Source organism: Mus musculus, chromosome 8, assembly GCF_000001635.26.
Source record: "Mus musculus strain C57BL/6J chromosome 8, GRCm38.p6 C57BL/6J".
NCBI lineage: Eukaryota > Metazoa > Chordata > Mammalia > Rodentia > Muridae > Mus > Mus musculus.
The window spans coordinates 69,046,786-69,066,471 of NC_000074.6; the positions used below are offsets into that span (position 1 = coordinate 69,046,786).

At 41.9% G+C, this 19,686-nt stretch overlaps 1 protein-coding gene across 4 annotated transcripts in view; it reads right to left on the bottom strand.

Annotated features, from left to right (window-relative positions):
• Positions 1 to 19,686, bottom strand: part of Slc18a1 (solute carrier family 18 (vesicular monoamine), member 1) — a 51,531-nt gene that overhangs the window by 9,078 nt on the left and 22,767 nt on the right. For all 4 annotated transcript variants that reach the window (NM_153054.2, XM_017312522.2, XM_011242262.3 and 1 more), the window contains 4 exons: positions 18,771 to 18,860; positions 18,509 to 18,552; positions 4,668 to 4,728; positions 4,495 to 4,590 (listed from right to left, as the gene is read on the bottom strand). In NM_153054.2, the coding sequence (NP_694694.1) occupies positions 4,495 to 4,590; positions 4,668 to 4,728; positions 18,509 to 18,552; positions 18,771 to 18,860 (291 nt within the window). The remainder of the gene's footprint in view (positions 1 to 4,494; positions 4,591 to 4,667; positions 4,729 to 18,508; positions 18,553 to 18,770; positions 18,861 to 19,686) is intronic.

The following is a 19,686-nucleotide window of genomic DNA, read 5'->3' on the forward strand; positions in this document are numbered from 1 at the left end:
AGCTTAGGCTCTCACCCCTCATCATAAAGGGTTCTTTTTGTAGCAGATGGAGGCTATTACAAAGAACCACAACTGGTCAAAACACAGAAAGTGACTAAAGTGCCTTTTGCCAAATGCACCAAGTAACACAACCCTATACCCAGAACAGTACTTAGGGAATACTGTGAAGACCATAAAGAGCCAAAGGACAAGGAGACTGTTATTAAAGTACATTCTTGACTTGACAGAAAGCTGCACCTATGAAATATCAATAATGTGGTTATCTACACAAGACCATGTCAGTCAGCATTCCAATGTACATGGGGGTGTCTTACATGCTCTACCCCCACTCCCACCTCCACCCCCACCCCCACACTCACCCCCAGGTGAAGAGCTACAGGTGTCAGAAGGAAGGAGGATCAATTTTCTTTAGGGGTCACTCATTTTTTTTAAATTTCCATGCCCAAGTAGTCTGCCCTACTATTGGAATCAGTAGGGGACACACACATAAACACACAAAACAATAATAATTATAGACAAGGCCATCAATTTGGAGGGAGGATAGGGCAACATAGGAAGAGTTGGAGAGGGAGAGGGGATGACTATAGTAAAAATGCATTGTACTTATATATTTATTAAAATTAAAAATATTCATAGAAAACAAAAATTAATAAAACATAAAAAGTAAAAACACCCTACATATTTAGCATTTTATACTGGCTTGGCACAGATGAAGTGCTCTGTGAACACTTGCCTTAACTATTATCATGGCCTGTGATGGTCAGGGTGAACCCAGGCATCTCATTCCAAGGCCAGATATTTCCCCTACACACCAGAGTAGCTGGCTGGCTCTGGCCTGAGGGCCTGCTTGGAACCAACATTGTGAGTTTCTCTGTGTCTCACTGGTCCTTCTCTGTACCACTTTGGACCTCAAGGAAACAATGTAACCCAATAGAAAGTATCATTACTTTGATCCCAAGCCCAAAGCAAACAGTTGGCCAGGGCTTGGCCAGTGGCTTGTTTGCTTTTAATACTGTCTTCTATGCAGCAGAAGAGAAACATGTCCTCCTGTGTTTGTCTACTTTATCTGTCCAGGGTGGCAATCTGTTTCAGACTGTACCTGTTCATTTGTTCATAACTGCTTTTGAACGTTTCGAGGTAATAACTGAATGATTTAGCTGATACACAGAAAGAGGAAGCTCGCTGGCCTAGCTACCGTCTCCTTGACATCCTTGTAAACTGTGTGAAGTTTCCTCAGTGAGGCTTTCCTCAGACATGCACTTGATCCATAGCAGCTGAGCCGAGCTTGTAGTTCGGCAGTACTTTGTGTTCTGTGCTCGCCAACATCCACATACTTCTCACAGCCTGTCTTCAGGGGTGGGTCACACAGAACTGTGACTGTCAAGACACATTAATTATCAGTTTGGTAAATCCTATAATCCATGGTCAGCAGTAACCTTCCTGAAATAAGTACAAAGACCAAAACAAACAACACTGAAAGATATCTTCATTTTTACAAATGAAGAAGGAAATCCAGGTGTGGTTGTACACACCTATAATCCCAGCACTCCAGAAGTTGAGACAAAAGGATTTTGAAGTCAAGACCAGTATAACCACTGTAATGAGATCTTTTCTAAATAAATATAAGAAAAGAAAAAAGTATGGTTCTCCAACATGATAATTAGTATAAATTCACACTGGGGTGCATCTGTTTCCAAAGTGAATGCTGTCTTCTGCACTTGGTAGCAGAACCCAAGATCCATTGGCCATGTGTCACTTGGTCCATCTCAGACCAAACATCATTCTCAAGAGTTTGCTGTTGTTTGGTTGTTTTGGTTTTTTTTTTTTAACCTGTGCTCCTTCCTGCAGTCTGGAGAAGAGTTTTTCATGGCCAGTACTTTTCCAAGGGTGATTGGAGATGGTTATGGGGCATACCCTTGTACCCTGGAAACTCATATCTTGAAGCCTAAGGTCCTAGCACTTGGCAGATGGAAGCAAGAAGATGAGGAATTCAAGGGTAGGCTCATCTACATATCCAAAGACAAGCCAGGCTACGTGAAACCCAGTTTCAAAAGAAAAACAAAGCAAAGCAAAACAGTAATATTAAAAACAGTAATTTAAAAGGCAGTGCAACCCAGGCTGGCCTTGAAGTAGTGGTCCTCTCCCCTCTCCTTTCAGCAAATCTTACCAACCGTCATATGCCAACAACCTTATCTTTTGTCTGCTCTAAGGACCCTTTTCTGCCTACTGGGGTAGTCCACCTTGCCTTGATATGAGGTTTGTGCCTAGTCTTATTGTAACTTGTTATTCAGTGTTCCGTGGACACCCCTGGGAGACCTGTTCTGAACAGAACCAGAAGAGTGGATCTGTGAAGGGGAAGTGTTGGAGGGGGCAACTGGGAGGAGTAAAGGAAGGGGAAACTGTACTTAGAATGCATTAAACACAAAAAATAAATAGAAGGAAGGAAGGAAGGAAGGGTGTAGATTTAACCTGTTTTTACTAGCTTGCTGAGAAGCCCCAGTATCACGAGTTCTCTGAGCATGTGGCATCATCATTAGAGAATGATAATAGAATGTGTAGAGTTTAAAAGTGCAGGCAGTGCTGAGGAACATGATATAAGATGCTGGGACACGCTAACCAACTGACTTGTAACTAGTAAGTGAGGCTGCTAACTGGATTGCTGGGGGAGGGCTGCTCCAGACTATAGTATACTCACTGGTACCAGAAGCTAAGTGGACAGAACCTCCTCAGAAGAGATGCTATCTGCACCAAGCACTGCCTAACTCAATTAATTGTCTTGGTCAGAAGCAATTACAGCCCAAGAAATTCAATTTGTGTTAAGTGCACAGCTGGAGGCCTACTTAGAATTGGTCCCTTAAAATTAGATCCTGTGTTTTTTATGGTACATTGAGCTATATCCGGTTCTTATCAGCTTCCCTCTGGCACCACATGTCCCTCCTGCCCTGCAGTGACTGAATCATTTGCACGTAGCCTCTCCTGCCCTGTTGTCCTCAGGTTTCCTGGAAGAGGCCCAGGCCTTCCCTCTAAGCTCACTCAAAGTCACACACAGAGTCCCCCAGCCTACATAGAGCAGAAGATGCTACGGTCCTCTATTTTCAACCTAGATGGAGGTTGAGCACACTTTATAGAGTATATAAGACAATAAGAGTGGGTGTAGTGAGAATATGGTTGGTTCTTATCCTTCAGAGTATTCAGGCACAGAGTACCTTATTCATTCCTGCAATAGCTCTTTGAAGTAGCTTTTGAATACCTTTCAAAGCATTTCCACGCTCATTTTAGATAGAAGTGAAGTGGTGCTCAACTGTGAGATCAAATTACTTTAAAATAGTGTGATGCAAAGTCATGGGGAAACTTTCCAAGGCACTAAGGCTTAGGGTTTATATCTCAGGGTTTACTAGATAAGAGAATAGGCTGGGGATGTAGCTTGGTGACAGAACATTTGCCCAGTTTGCTTGAGGGCCCTGGGGTTTACCCTTAGCAATAGAAAAAGAATAGAAGAGAGAGAGAGAGAGAGAGAGAGAGAGAGAGAGAGAGAGAGAGAGAGAGAGAGAGAGAAAGAAAGAAAGAAAGAAAGAAAGAAAGAAAGAAAGAAAGAAAGAAAGAAAGAAAGAAAGAAAGAAAGAAAGAAGGGAGGGAGGGAGGGAGGGAGGGAGGGAGGGAGGGAGGGAGGGAGGGAGGGAGGGAGGGAGGGAGGGAGGGAGGGAGGACAGCATGCACTCAGTTGTCGGTTAAATGGAGCTGATTTATTTCAGGCCCATCTACCTCACTGGCTGGCATAACAAACCAGATCTTTAGTTTATCATTTTATATAAATAAGAGACTACCATTCTTTAAAAAGAGTGCTTGGAAAGGATGATACTTAATCTTAGTAATTATTGGATCTAGAATCTCTTAGGAGACACTCCTCTGGGCAGTCTGTGAGGGCAATTGAGAGGTGTTTAAATACAAAGGGAAGATGCACACTAAATGTGGGCAGCACCACACCTTGGGCTGGGGCTTTAGACAAAACCAAAAGGAATTTTAAAAGAGGATTCAAGATGGGTGCAGGCCTCTCCTGCTCTCTGCTTCATGGGTTCTCCAGAACTGAGGTACTCCAGTGGCTGTAAGCCTTCCCCACCAAGATAGGCTATTTCCTCTCAAACCACGAGTCAAAGAAACCCATCCTTTGTTTGCAGAAATTTATATTGCCAGTCAATGCTAGAAGAGCCAAACCAAACAAACAAACAAAAAAGGCCTTTTGCTGGAAATAGGGAATGGTTTCACGTTAGTGCTAGATTTGCTACCTCTCCATTGCCCACCATCATTCACAAGGTTATTTGGACTCAGTTCATGGGTGTGGGTGTAGGGATGAGCCTATGAAGGGGGTGTATAGCCACTGAGAGGATGATGACCTGGTTGTTAATTACTTTCATTATAATGGTTGTTAATTACTTTCAAAAAGGCCCACAGCAGCTGCCTGGTATCTGAGCTTTGCCAGGGACCCAACTCACTTACCTAGCTGCCACTCCGGGGAACACATGGTCTGCATCATCCAGATGGGTAGCGTGGGCTCTAATATGGCGACTCCCATGTTGGCCAGGCAGATGGAACCTGAGAGACAGTTCTGTGAGTCAATGTGGCTGCCTGAAGCCTGACTCCCACGGAGAAGGAGGGCATGATCAGCTTACCTGCTGCTACCAGAATGTAAGGATCTTTGAGAAGTGTCAAAAGTGGAGTCCCCATGGCACTCTGAGAAAATGAATAACATGAACCTTTATTTTTAGAGTTTACGGCACTCCTGTTTTCACAAGATCTGAGATAGGACCTTAGACATCATTGGCTCCTTTGCTGCAGAGACCAGGAAACTCAGGTCTAGGGAAAGGAAGTGGCCTGTCTAATGTCTCTGCTGAGGCTGCAGGCCATTTTGTGTACAAGTCCTGTGGCAATGAGAGCAGCATAGCTTGTATTGGATCTAATTCTCACAGTGAATGGAAGCAAGGCCAGGATTGGCAATGGGTGTCCAGGGCCTTTCCACCATATCTCTCTGAAAATATCACTTGCCCCAACAGGCAGAGTATTTAACCTCAAGGTAAGTGTGGAAGTGCAACGGAAGAAAGTACCTCAAACAAGTTCTTCCTTTCCTCCATTCTGAGCTACACAGTGCAGCTAGGGAACACAGGTTCAAATGCTGGTCCTAGTGACCAGTCTTGATTGCTCTTCTTGATTGCATGCTGTCATCCTTTTGTTACCTGTATCCAAATTAGCTTTCTTCTCATCTCCAGAGTTGACCATCTTACCTGTTCATCATGATCAAGTTCAAATTCCACCTTACTCACAGTGCGTCCTGACTCAGTAGTTGGAACCAAAGAGTATTTCCTAATTTCTGGTGTGCAGTATATTCTATCACATACGAGATTTAATAGTCTGGATATGATAACCACAAATGATGAGCAAACAACAATGGATACATATAGAAGTGCCAAAACCAAACTTATAATACCCTTAACATATATGTAAATTAAAGTAAAGAAATTGATATAAACCGTAAACATACATACAAAAGTATGCAAGCATTGCATTACATGTATGCAATGGCTCTTGCTAGAGCTGACGGGATTGCTCAGTGAGAGTGCTTGTCTAGGCTGTGCAGCACCCTGTGTTTAGTCCCCATTACAGTACTGCCAAGGCAGGGAGGAGAGACTGAGAGAGACAGAGAGAAGAAAACTACTTCCAACATTATAAAGTACATGTCCATGCTGTTATTAAATGAAGCACTATTTGTGATATCAGCATACAGAAAACCACCTAAACGCACAGACAGGAAGCAGAGTGAAACATGTTCTGCCAGGAACATGGAGCACACAGCGGCAAAACAGCAAGACGGGTTATTTCTTCAGGACGCATTACTAACTGAGGGACAAAAGGGAAATATAAAGACGCATATAGAGTACAATGTCTCTTATAGAAGAAACTGAGGGCAGTAAGAAAATACTCATAAGTCATTTGAGAGAAAAAACAGAAAAAAAAATTAAAGTGTCCACTTGCACAAGATATAGGTGAAGGAAGGAAAGGAAAAATGGCAGTAGAGAGATTAGTAGCGTTTGAATACATCTCCAAAATACTATACTAATGTTGTAAAATGACTGTGTCCCTGCCAATTAAAACAACAAAGTCCTAACCCCTAACGCACTATTTCCATGAGGGATTTAAAGGAAAGCATTATGGTGAAGGAGGTTGTAAGGATGCATAGGACTGGTGTCCTAACTAGAAGAGGAAATGCCACGTCCCTGGACACACCCATCAAGGAAAAGGTGATGGTCGGTTTGAACTGTTACTTTACCACAATCTAGAAGAGACTCTCGGTGATGGGTTGTCTAGGTCAGGTGAGGTTGCGGGCACATCTGTGGGGAGCATCTTGACTGCCCTAATGGATATGGAAATATCCAGCCTGTACGTTGGCAGCACCATTGACTGGTTTGGGGTCCTGAATTGTAAACCAGAGAACCTGGCATGCATGCATTTATTCTCTCTGCACTAAACTGGGTGGGTGGGGGAGGATTGACTATCTGCTTCAAGTTTCTGCCCTGACTTTACTACAATGATGGACTATATCCTGAAATTATACATCAAATGAGCCCTTTCTCTCCTAATTTGCTTGTATCTGTGTATTAGATATTTTATTATATGTCTATTATATTTTATTAGATATTTTCTTCATTTACATTTCAAATGCTATCCCCTTTCCTAGTTTCCTCTCCAAAAATCCCCTATACCCTTCCCCTCCCCTTGCTCCCCAACCCACCCACTCCCACTTCCTGGCCCTGGCATTCCCCTATACTGGGGCATAGAATCTTTGCAAGATCACTGGCCTCTGCTCCCATTGATGGCCGACTAGACCATCCTTTGCTACATATGCAGCTAGAGACACAAATCCCACCATGTGTATTCTTTGATTGATGATTTAGTCCCAGGAAGCTCTAGGGGTACTGGTTAGTTCATATTGTTGTTCCTCCTATAAGGTTGCAGACCCCTTCAGCTCCTTGGGTACTTTCTCCAGCTCCTCTATTGGGGGACCTGTGTTCCATCCAATAGAGCATCCACTTCTGTATTTGCCAGGCTCAGGCATATTTGCTTGTATCTGTGTATTAGATATGTGTGTGAGATATAGCCTCACAGAAGACAGCTATATCAGGGTCCTGATAGCAAAATCTTGTTGGCATATGCAATAGTGTCTGAGTTTGGTGGTAGTTTATGGGATGGATCCCCAGGTGGGGCAGTCTCTGGATGGTCATACCTTCAGTCTCTGCTCTGAACTTTGTCTCTGAAACTCCTTCCAAGGGTATTTTGTTCCCCCTTCTAAGAAGGATTAAAGTATCCACACTTGGTCTTCCTTCTTCTTGAGTTTCATGTGTTTTGAAAATTTTATCTTGGGTATTCTAAGTTTCTGGGCTAATATCCACTTATCAGTGAGTGCATATCATGTGTGTTCTTTTGTTTCTGGGTTACCTCACTCAGGATGATATCCTCCATTTGTCTAAGAATTTCATAAATTCATTGTTTTTAATAGCTGAGTAGTACTCCATTATGTAAATGTACCACATTTTCTGTATCCATTCCTCTGTTGAGGGACATCTGGGTTCTTTCCACCTTCTGGCTATTATAAATAGGGCTGCTATGAACATAGTGGAGCATGTGTTCTTATTACAAGTTGGAATATCTTCTGAGTATATTCCCAGAAGTGGTATTGCTGGATCTTCTGGTAGTACTATGTCCAATTTTCTGAGGAACCACCAAACTGATTTTCAGAGTGGTTGTACCAGCTTCTAATCCCACCAGCAATGGAGGAATGTTTCTCTTTCTCCACATCCATGCCAGCCTCGCCAGCATCTGCTGTCACCTGAATTTTTTATCTTGGCCATTCTGACTGGTGTGAGGTGGAATCTCAGGGTTGTTTTGATTTGCATTTCCCTGATGATTAAGGATGTTGAACAATTATGTGTCAGAAATGTGACTATGGGATGGCAACCCCATCCCTCACTAGATGTCCTGTCTTCCTGCTCGAGGGGGATTCTATAAGTTTCCTCTCCCTACTGTCAGACAATTCATCTAAGGTTCCTCCTTTTGAGGCCTGAGAGTCTCTCACCTCCCAGGTCTCTGATGCACTCTGGAGGGTCTCCCCAACCCCCCCACCCCACCCCCACCCATCTAAACCTACTCCCTTTCTATCTCTCATTAGAAAACAAACAGGCTTCTAAGGGATAATTATAATATAATAATACAATGTAAACTAATACGATGAAACAAAACCTAACACATCAGAATTGGATAAAACAAGCAGAAGGAAAAGAGCCCAAGAAAAGGCTCAAGAATCAAAGCCTTCGTCTCTGTGTTCTAGCATCTTTGGAACAGGGAGGTACCATGCACACTGTCAAAGGAGAAGCAACCACCAACCCAGCCAGATGGTCCACAGCAGTGTCCTGTCTGTGAGATACACTAGAGCTGAGGATAACAGAAAGTTTGTGGGGATAACCAATCAATATCTGATTTGACTTAAGGACCACTCTACAAGATGGAACCCGTATCTGACACTGCTTGGGTGACCAAGAACTTGAGACTTGATAAACCAAGCCATTCCATATTCCTCGGTTAAGAATTCTTTGTTTAACTCTGTACCCCATCTTTTAATAGGGTTATTTGGTTTTCTGGAGTCCAACTTCTTGAGTTCTTTATATATATGAGATATTAGTCCCCTATCGGATTTAGGATTGGTAAAGATCTTTTCCCAATCTTTTGGTGGCCTTTTTGTCTTATTGACAGTGTCCTTTCCCTTACAGAAGCTTTGCAATTTTATGAGGTCCCATTTGTCAATTCTTGATCTTACAGCACAAGCTATTGGTGTTCTATTCAGGAATTTTTTCCCTGTGCCCGTATCTTCAAGGCTTTTCCCCACTTTCTCCTCTATAAATTTCACTGTCTCTGGTTTTATGTGGAGGTCTTTGATCCACTTAGACTTGAGCTTTGTACAGGAGATAAGAATGGATCAATTCACATTCTTCTACATGATACCCGCCAGTTGTGCCAGCACCATTTGTTGAAAATGATGTCTTTTTTTCCACTGGATGATTTTAGCACTTTTGGCAAAGGTCAAGTGACCATAGGTGCGTGGGTTCATTTTGGGTCTTCAATTCTATTCCATTGATCTACCTGTCTGTCACTGTACCAGTACCAACAGTTTTTACCACAATTGCTCTTTAGTATAGCTTGAGGTCAGGTGTGGTGATTCCACCAGAGCTTCTTTTACTATTGAGAATAGTTTTTGTTATCCTAGCTTTTTTGTTATTCCAGATGAACTTGCAAATTACCCTTTCTAGCTCTGGGAAGAATTGAGTTGGAATTTTGATGGGGATTACATTGAATCTATAGATTGCTTTTGACAAGATAGTCATTTTTACTATATTAACCCTGCCAATCCATGAGCATGGGAGATCTTTCCATCTTCTGAGATCTTCTTCAATTTCTTTCTTCAGAGACTTGAAGTTCTTATCATACAGATCTTTCACTTCCTTAGAGTCACACCAAAGTAAGTTACATTATTTGTGACTATTGTGAAGGGTGTTGTTTCCCTAATTTCTTTCTCATCCTGTTTATCCTTTGTGTAGAGAAAGGCCACTGATTTGTTTGAGTTAATTTTATATGCACCTACTGCACTGAAGTTGTTTATCAGGTTTAGGAGTTCTCTGGTGTGATTTTTAGGGTCACTTGTATATACTATCATATCATCTGCATATAGTGATATTTTGACTTCTTCCTTTCCAATTTTTATGCCCTTGATCTCTGCTTTTTTTGTTTAATTGCTCTGGCTAGGACTTCAAGTACTATATTGAATAGGTAGGGAGAAAGTGGGGAGCCTTGTCTAATCCCCGATTTTAATGGGATTGCTTCAAGTTTCTCTCCATTTAGGTTGATGTTGGCTACTGGTTTGCTATACATTGCTTTTATCATATTTAGGTATGGGCCTTGAATTCCTGATCTTTCCAAGACTTTTATCATGAATGGGTGTTGGATTTTGTCAAATGCTTTCTCAGCATTTAATGAGATGATCATGTGGTTTTTGTCTTTGAGTTTGTTTATATAGTGGATTACCTTAATGGATTCCATATATTAAACCATCCCTGCATCCCTGGGATGAAGCCTACTTGATCATGATGGATGATCATTTTGATGTGTTCTTGGATTCAGTTTGTGAGAATTTTATTGAGTATTTTTGCATCGATATTCATAAGGGAAATTGGTCTGAAGTTCTCTTTCTTTGTTGGGTCTTTGTATGGTTTAGGTATCAAAGTAATTGTGGCTTTATAGAATGAATTGGGTAGAGTACATTCTGTTTCTATTTTGTGGAATAGTTTGAGGAGCATTGGTATTTGCCCTTCTTTGATCTGTAGAACTCTGCACTAAACCTATCTGGTCCTTGGTTGGGAGACTATTAATGACTGTTTCTATTTATTTAGGGGATATGGGACTGTTTAGATCATTAATCTACTTCTGATTTAACTTTGGTACCTAGTATCTGTCTAGAAAATTGTCCATTTCATCCAAGTTTTCCAGTTTTGTTGAGTGTAGCTTTTTGTAATAGGATCTGATTTCCACAGATTCTGTTTTTATGTCTCCCTTTTCATTTCTGATTTTGTTAGTTAGGATACTGTCCCTGTGCCCTCTCATTAGTCTGGCTAAGGGTTTATCTATCTTGTTGATTTTCTCAAAGAAACAGCTCCTGATTTGGTTGATTCTTTGTATAATTCTTTTTGTTTCCACTTGGTTGATTTCAGCCCTGAGTTTGATTATTTCCTGCCTTCTACTCCTCTTGGGTGAATTTGCTTCCTTTTGTTCTAGAGCTTTTAGGTGTGCTGTCAAGCTGCTAGTGTATGCTCCCTCCAGTTTCTTTTTGGAGGCACTCTGAGCTATGAGTTTTCCTCTTAGGACTTCTTTCATTGTGTCCCATAAGTTTGAATATGTTGTGGCTTCATTTTCATTAAACTCTAAAAAGTCTTTAATCTCTTTTATTTCTTCCTTGACAAGGTATCATTGAGTAGAGTGTGACATGAATGTTGGCTTTCTATTATTTATAATGTTGTTATTGAAGATCGGCCTTAGTCCATTGTGATCTGATAGGATGCATGGAAAAATTTCAATATTTTTGTATCTGTTGAGGCCTGTTTTGTGACCAATTATATGGTCAATTTTGGAGAAGGTACCCTGAGGTGCTGAGAAGAAGGTATATCCTTTTGTTTTAGGATAAAATGTTCTGTAGATATCTGTTAAATCCATTTCTTTCATAACTTCTGTTAGTTTCAATGTGTCTCTGTTTAGTTTCTGTTTCCACGATCTGTCCATTGGTGAAAGTGGTGTGTTGAAGTCTCCCACTATTATTGTGTGAGGTGCAATGTGTGCTTTGAGCTTTACTAAAGTTTCTTTAATGAATGTGGCTGCCCTTGTATTTGGAGCATATATATTCAGAATTGAGAGTTCCTCTTGGAGGATTTTACCTTTGATGAGTATGAAGTGCCCCTCCTTGTCTTTTTTGATTATTTTGGGTTGGAAGTCGATTTTGTTAGATATTAGAATGGCTACTCCAGCTTGTTTCTTCATACCATTTGCTTGGAAAATTGTTTTCCAGCCTTTCATTCTGAGGTAGTGTCTATCTTTTTCTCTGAGATGAGTTTCCTGTAAGCAGCAAAATGTTGGGTCTTGTTTGTGTAGCCAGTTTGTTAGTCTATGTCTTTTTATTGGGGAATTGAGTCAATTGATATTAAGAGATATTAAGGAAAAGTAATTGCTGCTTCCTGTTATTTTTGTTGTTAGAGTTGGGATTCTGTTCTTGTGGCTATCTTCTTTTAGGTTTGTTGAAGGATTACTTTCTTGCTTTTCCTAGGGTGTAGTTTCCCCTCCTTGTGTTGGAGTTTTCCCTTTATTATTATTTGAAAGGCTGGATTCATGGAAAGATATTATGTAAATTTGGTTTTGTCATGGAATACTATGGTTTCTCTATCTATGCTAACTGAGAGTTTTCCTGGGTATAGTAGCCTGAGCTGGCATTTGTGTTCTCTTAGGGTCTGTATAACATCTGCCCAGGATCTTCTGGCTTTCATAGTCTCTGGTGAGAAGTCTGGTGTAATTCTGATAGGTCTGCCTTTATATGTTACTTGACCTTTTTCCCTTACTGCTTTTAATATTCTATCTTTACTTAGTGCATTTTTTTGTTCAGATTATTATGTGTCAGGAGGAATTTCTTTTCTGTTCCAGTCTATTTGGAGGCTTCTTGTCTGTTCATGGACATCTGTTTCTTTAGGTTAGAGAAATTTTCTTCTATAATTTTGTTGAAGATATTTACTGGCCCTTTAAGTTGAAATTTTTCATTTTCATTTATATCTATTATCCTTAGATTTGGTCTTCTCATTGTGTCCTGGATTTTCTGGATGTTTTGAGTTAGGATCTTTTTGCATTTTGCATTTTCTTTGATAGTTGTGTTCATGTTTTCTATGGAATCTTCTGCACCTGAGATTCTCTCTTCCATCTCTTGTATTCTGTTTGTGATGCTCGCAACTATGGCTCCTGATTTCTTTCCTAGGGTTTCTATCTCCAGAGTTGTCTCCCTTTGGGTTTTCTTTGTTGTTTCTACTTCCATTTTTAGATCTTGGATGGTTTTGTTCAATTCCAAATTGTTTTGGAACAATTTTGGTTGTGTTTTCCTGTAATTCTTTAAGGGATTTTTGTGTTTCCTCTTTAAGGGCTTCTGGTTGTTTACCTGTGTTCTCCTGTATTTCTTTAAGAGAGTTATTAATGTCCTTCTTAAAATCCTCTACCAGCATCATGAGGTATGATTTTAAATCTGAATCTTGCTTTTCTGGTGTGTTGAGGTATCCAGGACTCGCTGCGGTGGGAGTACTGGGTTCTAATGATGCAGAGTGGTCTTGTTTTCTGTTGGTAAGATTCCTTTGCTCACCCCTCACCATCTGGTAATCTCTGGTGTTAGACGCTCTAGCTGTCTCTGGCTGGAGCTTATTCCTCCTGTGAGTCTGTTAGCCTCTAGCAGCACTCCTGGGAGTACTGAGTCCCAGGGGTCAGAGCACTCCCTGGAGGCAAGCTCTCCCCTGGCAGGAAAGGTGCACAGAGGACTGAGGATCAGCTCCACCTCCTGACTGAGGATGAGGACCCAAAGAGTCCCTGTCCAAGAAGCTCTGTTGCTTCTGAGGCCTGAGGGCTCTCCTGCACCTCAAAGAGACCCCAGATAGAAAATGGTGATCTCACATGAGTCCGGGGGTCAGAACACTTCCTGGAGGCAAGCTCTCCTCTGATGGGGAAGGTGCCCAGAGGATTGAGCATTTCTGTGTATTTTATCACGGCAACAGAAAGAAACTGGAACAGAAAGAAACTGGGGAAAGGGACCACTGGGACAAGTTGACCAATCACACACCAGGAAGAGAGGTATCACAGAAGCCAATGCTGACAACACTGAGGGATAGGAGTTAAGTCATCAATCTGTACTGGGGCCCAGTACCCTAGTGCACCAAGCAAGAACGGAGGGAAGAAAGACCAAAAAATAAAAAAAAAAAAAATCAAGATCAACAAACGAACATAACTGGATCTTAAATGCATTGTACATAAAAGTGAAAATAAAAATGAATCCAAGTACTTTCTAAGCAGAGTATGAAGGCCAAAGGAACTGCAAAAATCTAAGCTGCTCCCTAGTAGGTGTGTGTGTGTGTGTGTGTGTGTGTGTGTGTGTGTGTGTGTGTTTGCACGTGTATGTATATATGTGAGTAGGATTATTCATATTGTAGGATTGCACAAATATGTAAATAAATTTTTTTTAAATATTCTCAATATAAATGCATACAGAGGAGATATAGACTGAGGAAATCAGTTGCAAGTGCTGTGGAGTGAGCTAGAAGTGGAGGTCTTGGTGCCAACTAACCTGTGTATACTCTCTCTATCATGGAAACAGTCACTGCACACATTACAGTGGAAGGAGACAAGGTGGAGCATGAGATCGCTCAAGGCTTCATGTGTGCTAACCAAGCATCTTACCAACTGAGCTACAGCCAGCCTTCAAGTTTTTAAAAATTATTTATACATACTTTACTTCCTATTGTCACAAGCTAGTCTCTTTGTTGAGTATTCAGTAGGACTACCATACAGGCCACTCAGTAAAATAAAGGTAGAGCCATCCGGTTGAATATTGCTGGCCTGGGCAGATAGTTACCCTAAGGGTGCTGGGACCAAACACCTCCCAGGTCTGAGAGTCTGCAAGCAGGCTGGTGCTTTTCTCTAAGGAGTTTTGGGTGGGTGGTTACTCCTACTCCTTGACACCTTGGCAGCAGACTGCAAGAGGCATCTGTCACACTGAGGGGGAATGGCACTCTTAGAGCAGCAATTGTATCACAGTCCCAAATTCTTTCAGGAGCACTCTGCAGCTGTAAAATGGGGCTGAAAATAGTCATTCCCTGGAATTTGTAAGACAAACCGCAGATGTATGCTAGACAGGGCTCCTGAGACATAAAGTGCCAAGGACTTTTATATGTGACGTTAATTACTCTTCAAATACCTTGATCTACCAAACCTTTGCATCAAACCTACCATATACATGTCCTCATTTTTCCTTGTTTGTTTGTTTTTTTGCATTATTTCTTCATAGTGATGTTTGTTTGTGTGTTTGTTTGTTTGTTTAAGATAGGTTTTCTCTGTATAACAGAGCCTTGGCTGTCCTGGAAGTCGCTCCTAGACCAGGCTGGCCTCAAACTCACAGAAATCCACCTACCTACCTCTGCCTGCCGAGTACTGGGGTTAAAGGCCTGTGCTACAATTGCCTGGCTTTGTGGTGTTTTCTTTAACAAAGTATAACTATTTTCATTTCTCTCACTCTTCCTCCTTCATTCTTGCAACCTTACTTGGATAATTTGTTTTTACTTATACTGCACAGATATTGTCACATGATGGCTTTCTTCTCCATCATATTTTCTAAAGCTTTCCTGTATTTGTTAATACTTCATAATTAGTAATCAAGTTGTGATTGATATATAAACAATTGCTTAACTGTTTTGCCCATGGCTAGAAAGATTTTTTTTATCAGCATTTTATTCCTCAGTATAATACTGCCATAAACACCTTTGTCATGATCCTCTTGCCCCAGCTTCTTTAGTGCTGACTTAGTGACCTACCACACTCATTCTGCCATTTTTGCTGAAAGAGAACCTTTAATTCCTCTAAAATGATTTTCTTAAAATATATGCCTCATGTTAAGATAATAACAAGAAACTGATCTTCTCTATAGCCCTTAATAAATAGTGCATACACATGTTCTGAATTTTGAAACTTTCCATTTTGAAAGTTATTTTTTAAATTATTATAATGGTAGCTGGAGATGAAGCTCAGTGGTTAAGAGCACTTGCTACTCTTATAGAGGACCTGGGTTCAACTCCCAGCATGACATGGTGGCTCACAACCACCATGGACTCCAGTCCAAAGGATCCAGTGCCCTCTGCTGGCTTCCACAGGCATCAGGCATGCATGGCGTGTGCGAGCACACACACACACACACACACACATATGCACACACACATATGCACACACAGAGAAAATAGACATACATATAAAATGAAATAAATCTAAAAAATTATAATAGAATAAAATCTATTAAATGTTTTATAAGAATTAAAATGTAATATTAATGTATTCTGTGTACTTTTAAGTAAAAAATTGGTATACTCTTCCTAAAACACTGGAGGAAAAACATCAAGTAGGATGTAAAGACAAATAAAGTAAGCATGATGGAACTATAAGCCTAAGCTGTAATATGCCACATATTACCCAGGCCTACCTTCAAAAATATTCCACCAATAAATTAACCCTCAACTTCTTTTTCTTATTTATTTATTTATTTATTTATTTATTTATTTATTTATTTTTCTTGGTATCCCCGAGACAGGGTTTCTCTTTGTAGCCCTCTCACTGTCCTGAAAACCACTCTGTAGACCAGGCTAGCCTCAAACTCATATTCACCTGCCTCCTCTGCCTCTGCCTCTGCCTCTGCCTCTGCCTCTGCCTCTGCCTCTGCCTCTGCCTCTGCCTCTGCCTCTGCCTCTGCCTCTGCCTCTGCCTCTGCCTCTGCCTCTGCCTCTGCCTCTGCCTCTGCCTCTGCCTCTGCCTCTGCCTCTGCCTCTGCCTCTGCCTCTGCCTCTGCCTCTGCCTCTGCCTCTGCCTCTGCCTCTGCCTCCCAGGTGTAGAGGACTGCACCACCAGCACTCAACTAGCCCTCAACTTTCTATTCAGAGTATATATTTTGAAGAAGGAGGAAGAGGAAGAAAAGGAGAAAGAGGAGGAGGAGCAGGAGGAAGAGGAGGAGGAGCAGGAAGAGGAGGGGGAGGAGGAAGAGGAGGAGAAGAAGAAGAAAAAGAAGAAGAAGAAGAAGAAGAAGAAGAAGAAGAAGAAGAAGAAGAAGAAGAAGAAGAAGAAGAAGAAGAAGAAGAAGAAGAAGAAGAAGAAGAAATGAAATATGGCAGGCTTTAGAGGGAGGAAAGGGAAGGGGAAAATGATGTATCTATATTATAATCTCAAAAATAAAAGAAATAATTTTAAGCCCTGTTAAACAAACAAACAAACAAAAAAAAAAAACAAGTGTTCCCACTCATGGCTATAAACCTACAACTTGGGGAGGCTGAGTCAGGAGGATTACCATTGAGTTCAATACCAGACAGATCTACAGTATGGGGCCCTGATTCACAAGAAACCAGAATAAATAAGTAAACCAGGAAAAGAAGAAAACAATGTAGAGGGCAAAGTGCAGGTCCAAAGGCTTGCAAACGCCCATGCTGTGGCAGCTGTTCCCACTATGAGGTAAGTCCGGGGGTGGAGGCACTTCCTTACCCTTTGACCCTTTCTTCTCCACTCCTCCTGGGGCTGCATAGCACACACTAACTGCACTGGCCTGCCTTGCTTTGTTCTGCTGCAGTCTAAAGATTTTCCTCACTGCCCTTCTCTCTGCTGCTGTCTAGGGGGTGGGGCTGATTCTCCCCTTTGCACTCTTTATCTCCGTTAACTCTGTGGGCCTCCGTTAACTCTGTGGGCCTCCGTTAACTCTGTGGGCCTCGGTTTGCTTTGCTTTTAGGTATAGCTCCCTTCTCTCTTCTCTTCTCCTCCTATTTTTAGCTTCTGAATCTCTTTTGATTCCTAGTCTTCCTGGCTTCTTTTTGCCACGTGGCTGGTCACCTGGTCACCCTTGTTATTCAGCCCACTCCCACCCCTCTTCCCCCACTTCACCACCACCCTCTCCCTGTGACACTACAATCTGCCTTGTTTGAAATCTCTCCCCTGTTTAATGAGGGCAATTGCTCTCATTTTTGTCTATACGTTTCTTATTTCAGCCTTTTTAACTATCATTAATTCCAGGATTTAAAATTTTCATCTTCTGGAGACTTCTTTGTTTTCTTTCAGTTCTTCTTTGTCCTTGGCTTAAAGAGGACATTTCGGAATCAGGCACTTTGGTAGCCCCTGCTATCCTAGAGCTCAGGAGGTAGAGGAAGGAAGGACAGGAGTTCAAGGTCATCCTCTGCCTCTGCTGCATAGTGAGTTAACGGCCAGCCTGGGCTACACGAAACTGGGTCTCTGACTCTGGTTTGGTCTTACTCGGTTTCCCAGTCCTTGGAAAAATCATGTCTTTTGCCTTATTTTGCTGACACTTTTTAGAGGCAAACAGTGAGATAAACACATCCAGTCTCTGGATGTCTTTCTTCACCGCTTTAGTTTCATTTTCTAAGTTTTTCTTCCTATCACAAGGAAAACTTCTTTCTAGTCTTCCCATTGCCTCTCAGGCCCCAGTATCATATCCACAGTATGTCCTCTCTATCAGCTTTATACAGGATCCTACCTCCGTGCTCTCTGTATATAGACTCTCCTCCAGCTCAGATACACCCTTTCTTTCCCAATGGTGTCCATTTCTTCTCTACCTCTGTTGTTCTAGTCCCTTCTCCTTTGACTTCAGGCAGTTCACCCATACTGAGAGTGGACCTGGCCCAGCTGAAACCACTGCTTCTGTCACAGGAAAAATGCTTGCACCCCAGTACCTCCTTAATTAGTGATTGCACCCTGGGCAACTCCTCCCTTAATGCTGTGCCCATCCCCCTCATAATACAGCCATCTTTTGCTTGGAGTCAGATAAGCACCAGCTCTGGTATTTATTAACTATGACTGAATGGTGTTCAACTGGGGATGCTCTTAGAGCAGGTTGTTGGGAGGTCTCTGTCACCTTCTTCATCCTTTAGAAAACAGTGCTTTCTTTTTTTTTTCTTTTTCGAGAAACAGTTCTTTCTACAGCCATATTTCCATCTTTGTCCAATACCAAGGCAGATTCCTTTGCTACCCTAAGTGTAAGCCTGCCTGGAATCTAAATCTGGAGTTCACTTTTCCTGACTTCCCCTTTCTCCTGGGCTCAGCCATGCTATTTATCCCAGAATGATGGAGTTTCATGATCACTTACCTCAGGAGACACTTTCGAAGGCCATAGGATGCAAAACTGGAGAGCTGAGAAAAAAGGGAAATGAGAACAGTTCTGTTTATTCACTGGTTATCTGGGATTCTACTAATGGCCACATAGCTACCACCTTGACTTCCTCAGTTTCTTTCTTTTTTTCCTAGAATGGAGCAGTCCTTGCCCCATCTAAGCATGTCAAGGCAGACACTATGGCATAATGCACTTCCAACCTGAGCTGAGCTGTCTGGAGGCACCAGCATTGACCTACCTCCATCCAGAAGTGCCAGGAAGGCCAAGATGAGGAATGGTGAGGACTTGCCCACAAATTCATACATCACACTTCCAAAAGGTGCTCCCACTAAAAGGAAAGGGAGCACAGACACCTGCAGTGAGACCACATCACCTGCTGAGCCTTTTCTGAAGGCTTTGGGGACTAAGCTCTACTGAGGCTGGGGTCTCAGGGGTCAAGGATATTCAGTCTCTGTCCTCAAGGACAAAGACCTTTCTAGTAAATACAATTTAGTAGGGCAGGGGCAGGGAGGTGATATGACAAGTCATTGAAATGTGGCAAAATACTCAGCAGTAAATAAATGGTCTTGTGCACAAAATACTCTTACACTAGTGAACTGGTTCAGGATGGCCAGGTGGTCGCAAACGCTTTGCCAAGTCTGTTGCACCTGGGACAATGTGTAGGAGCAGGTCTGAAGTGTCTAAAAGTGGGTGAAGGCTGATGTGAATGGAACATGAGTATTTTGAGGGGAAATGTGGAGATTAATATGGTTGAGGCAACATTGATCAAGGGCTCTAGATGTCCAGATGAGGCATCTACTGGGCCTTGTTGGTTATTGAGAAACATGATACTTTTTAGCAGAGAAGAACCACCTGTTGTAGGCTCTAAAATGATTCTTTGGGCGGTATGTACCATGAAGGAAGGAGAGGGTGTGACAGAGAACCAGTAGGAGGCTAGTGCCATGTTCTAACCAAGAAAGAGGAAAAAGCTGACCTTGAAGGGGCTCTAAGGGATAAAATATGCTCATTCTTCCAATAGTGACTGTGATGAGGTAGTCTGATATGACACACATCGGATGGTGGATATCAATACAGCTACGAACAGCTACCATGGTGGCTGGGAGGGCACAGGTCAGAGAAGAAAGAGACTTGGGGCCTCCCTCAGCAATCTTGTA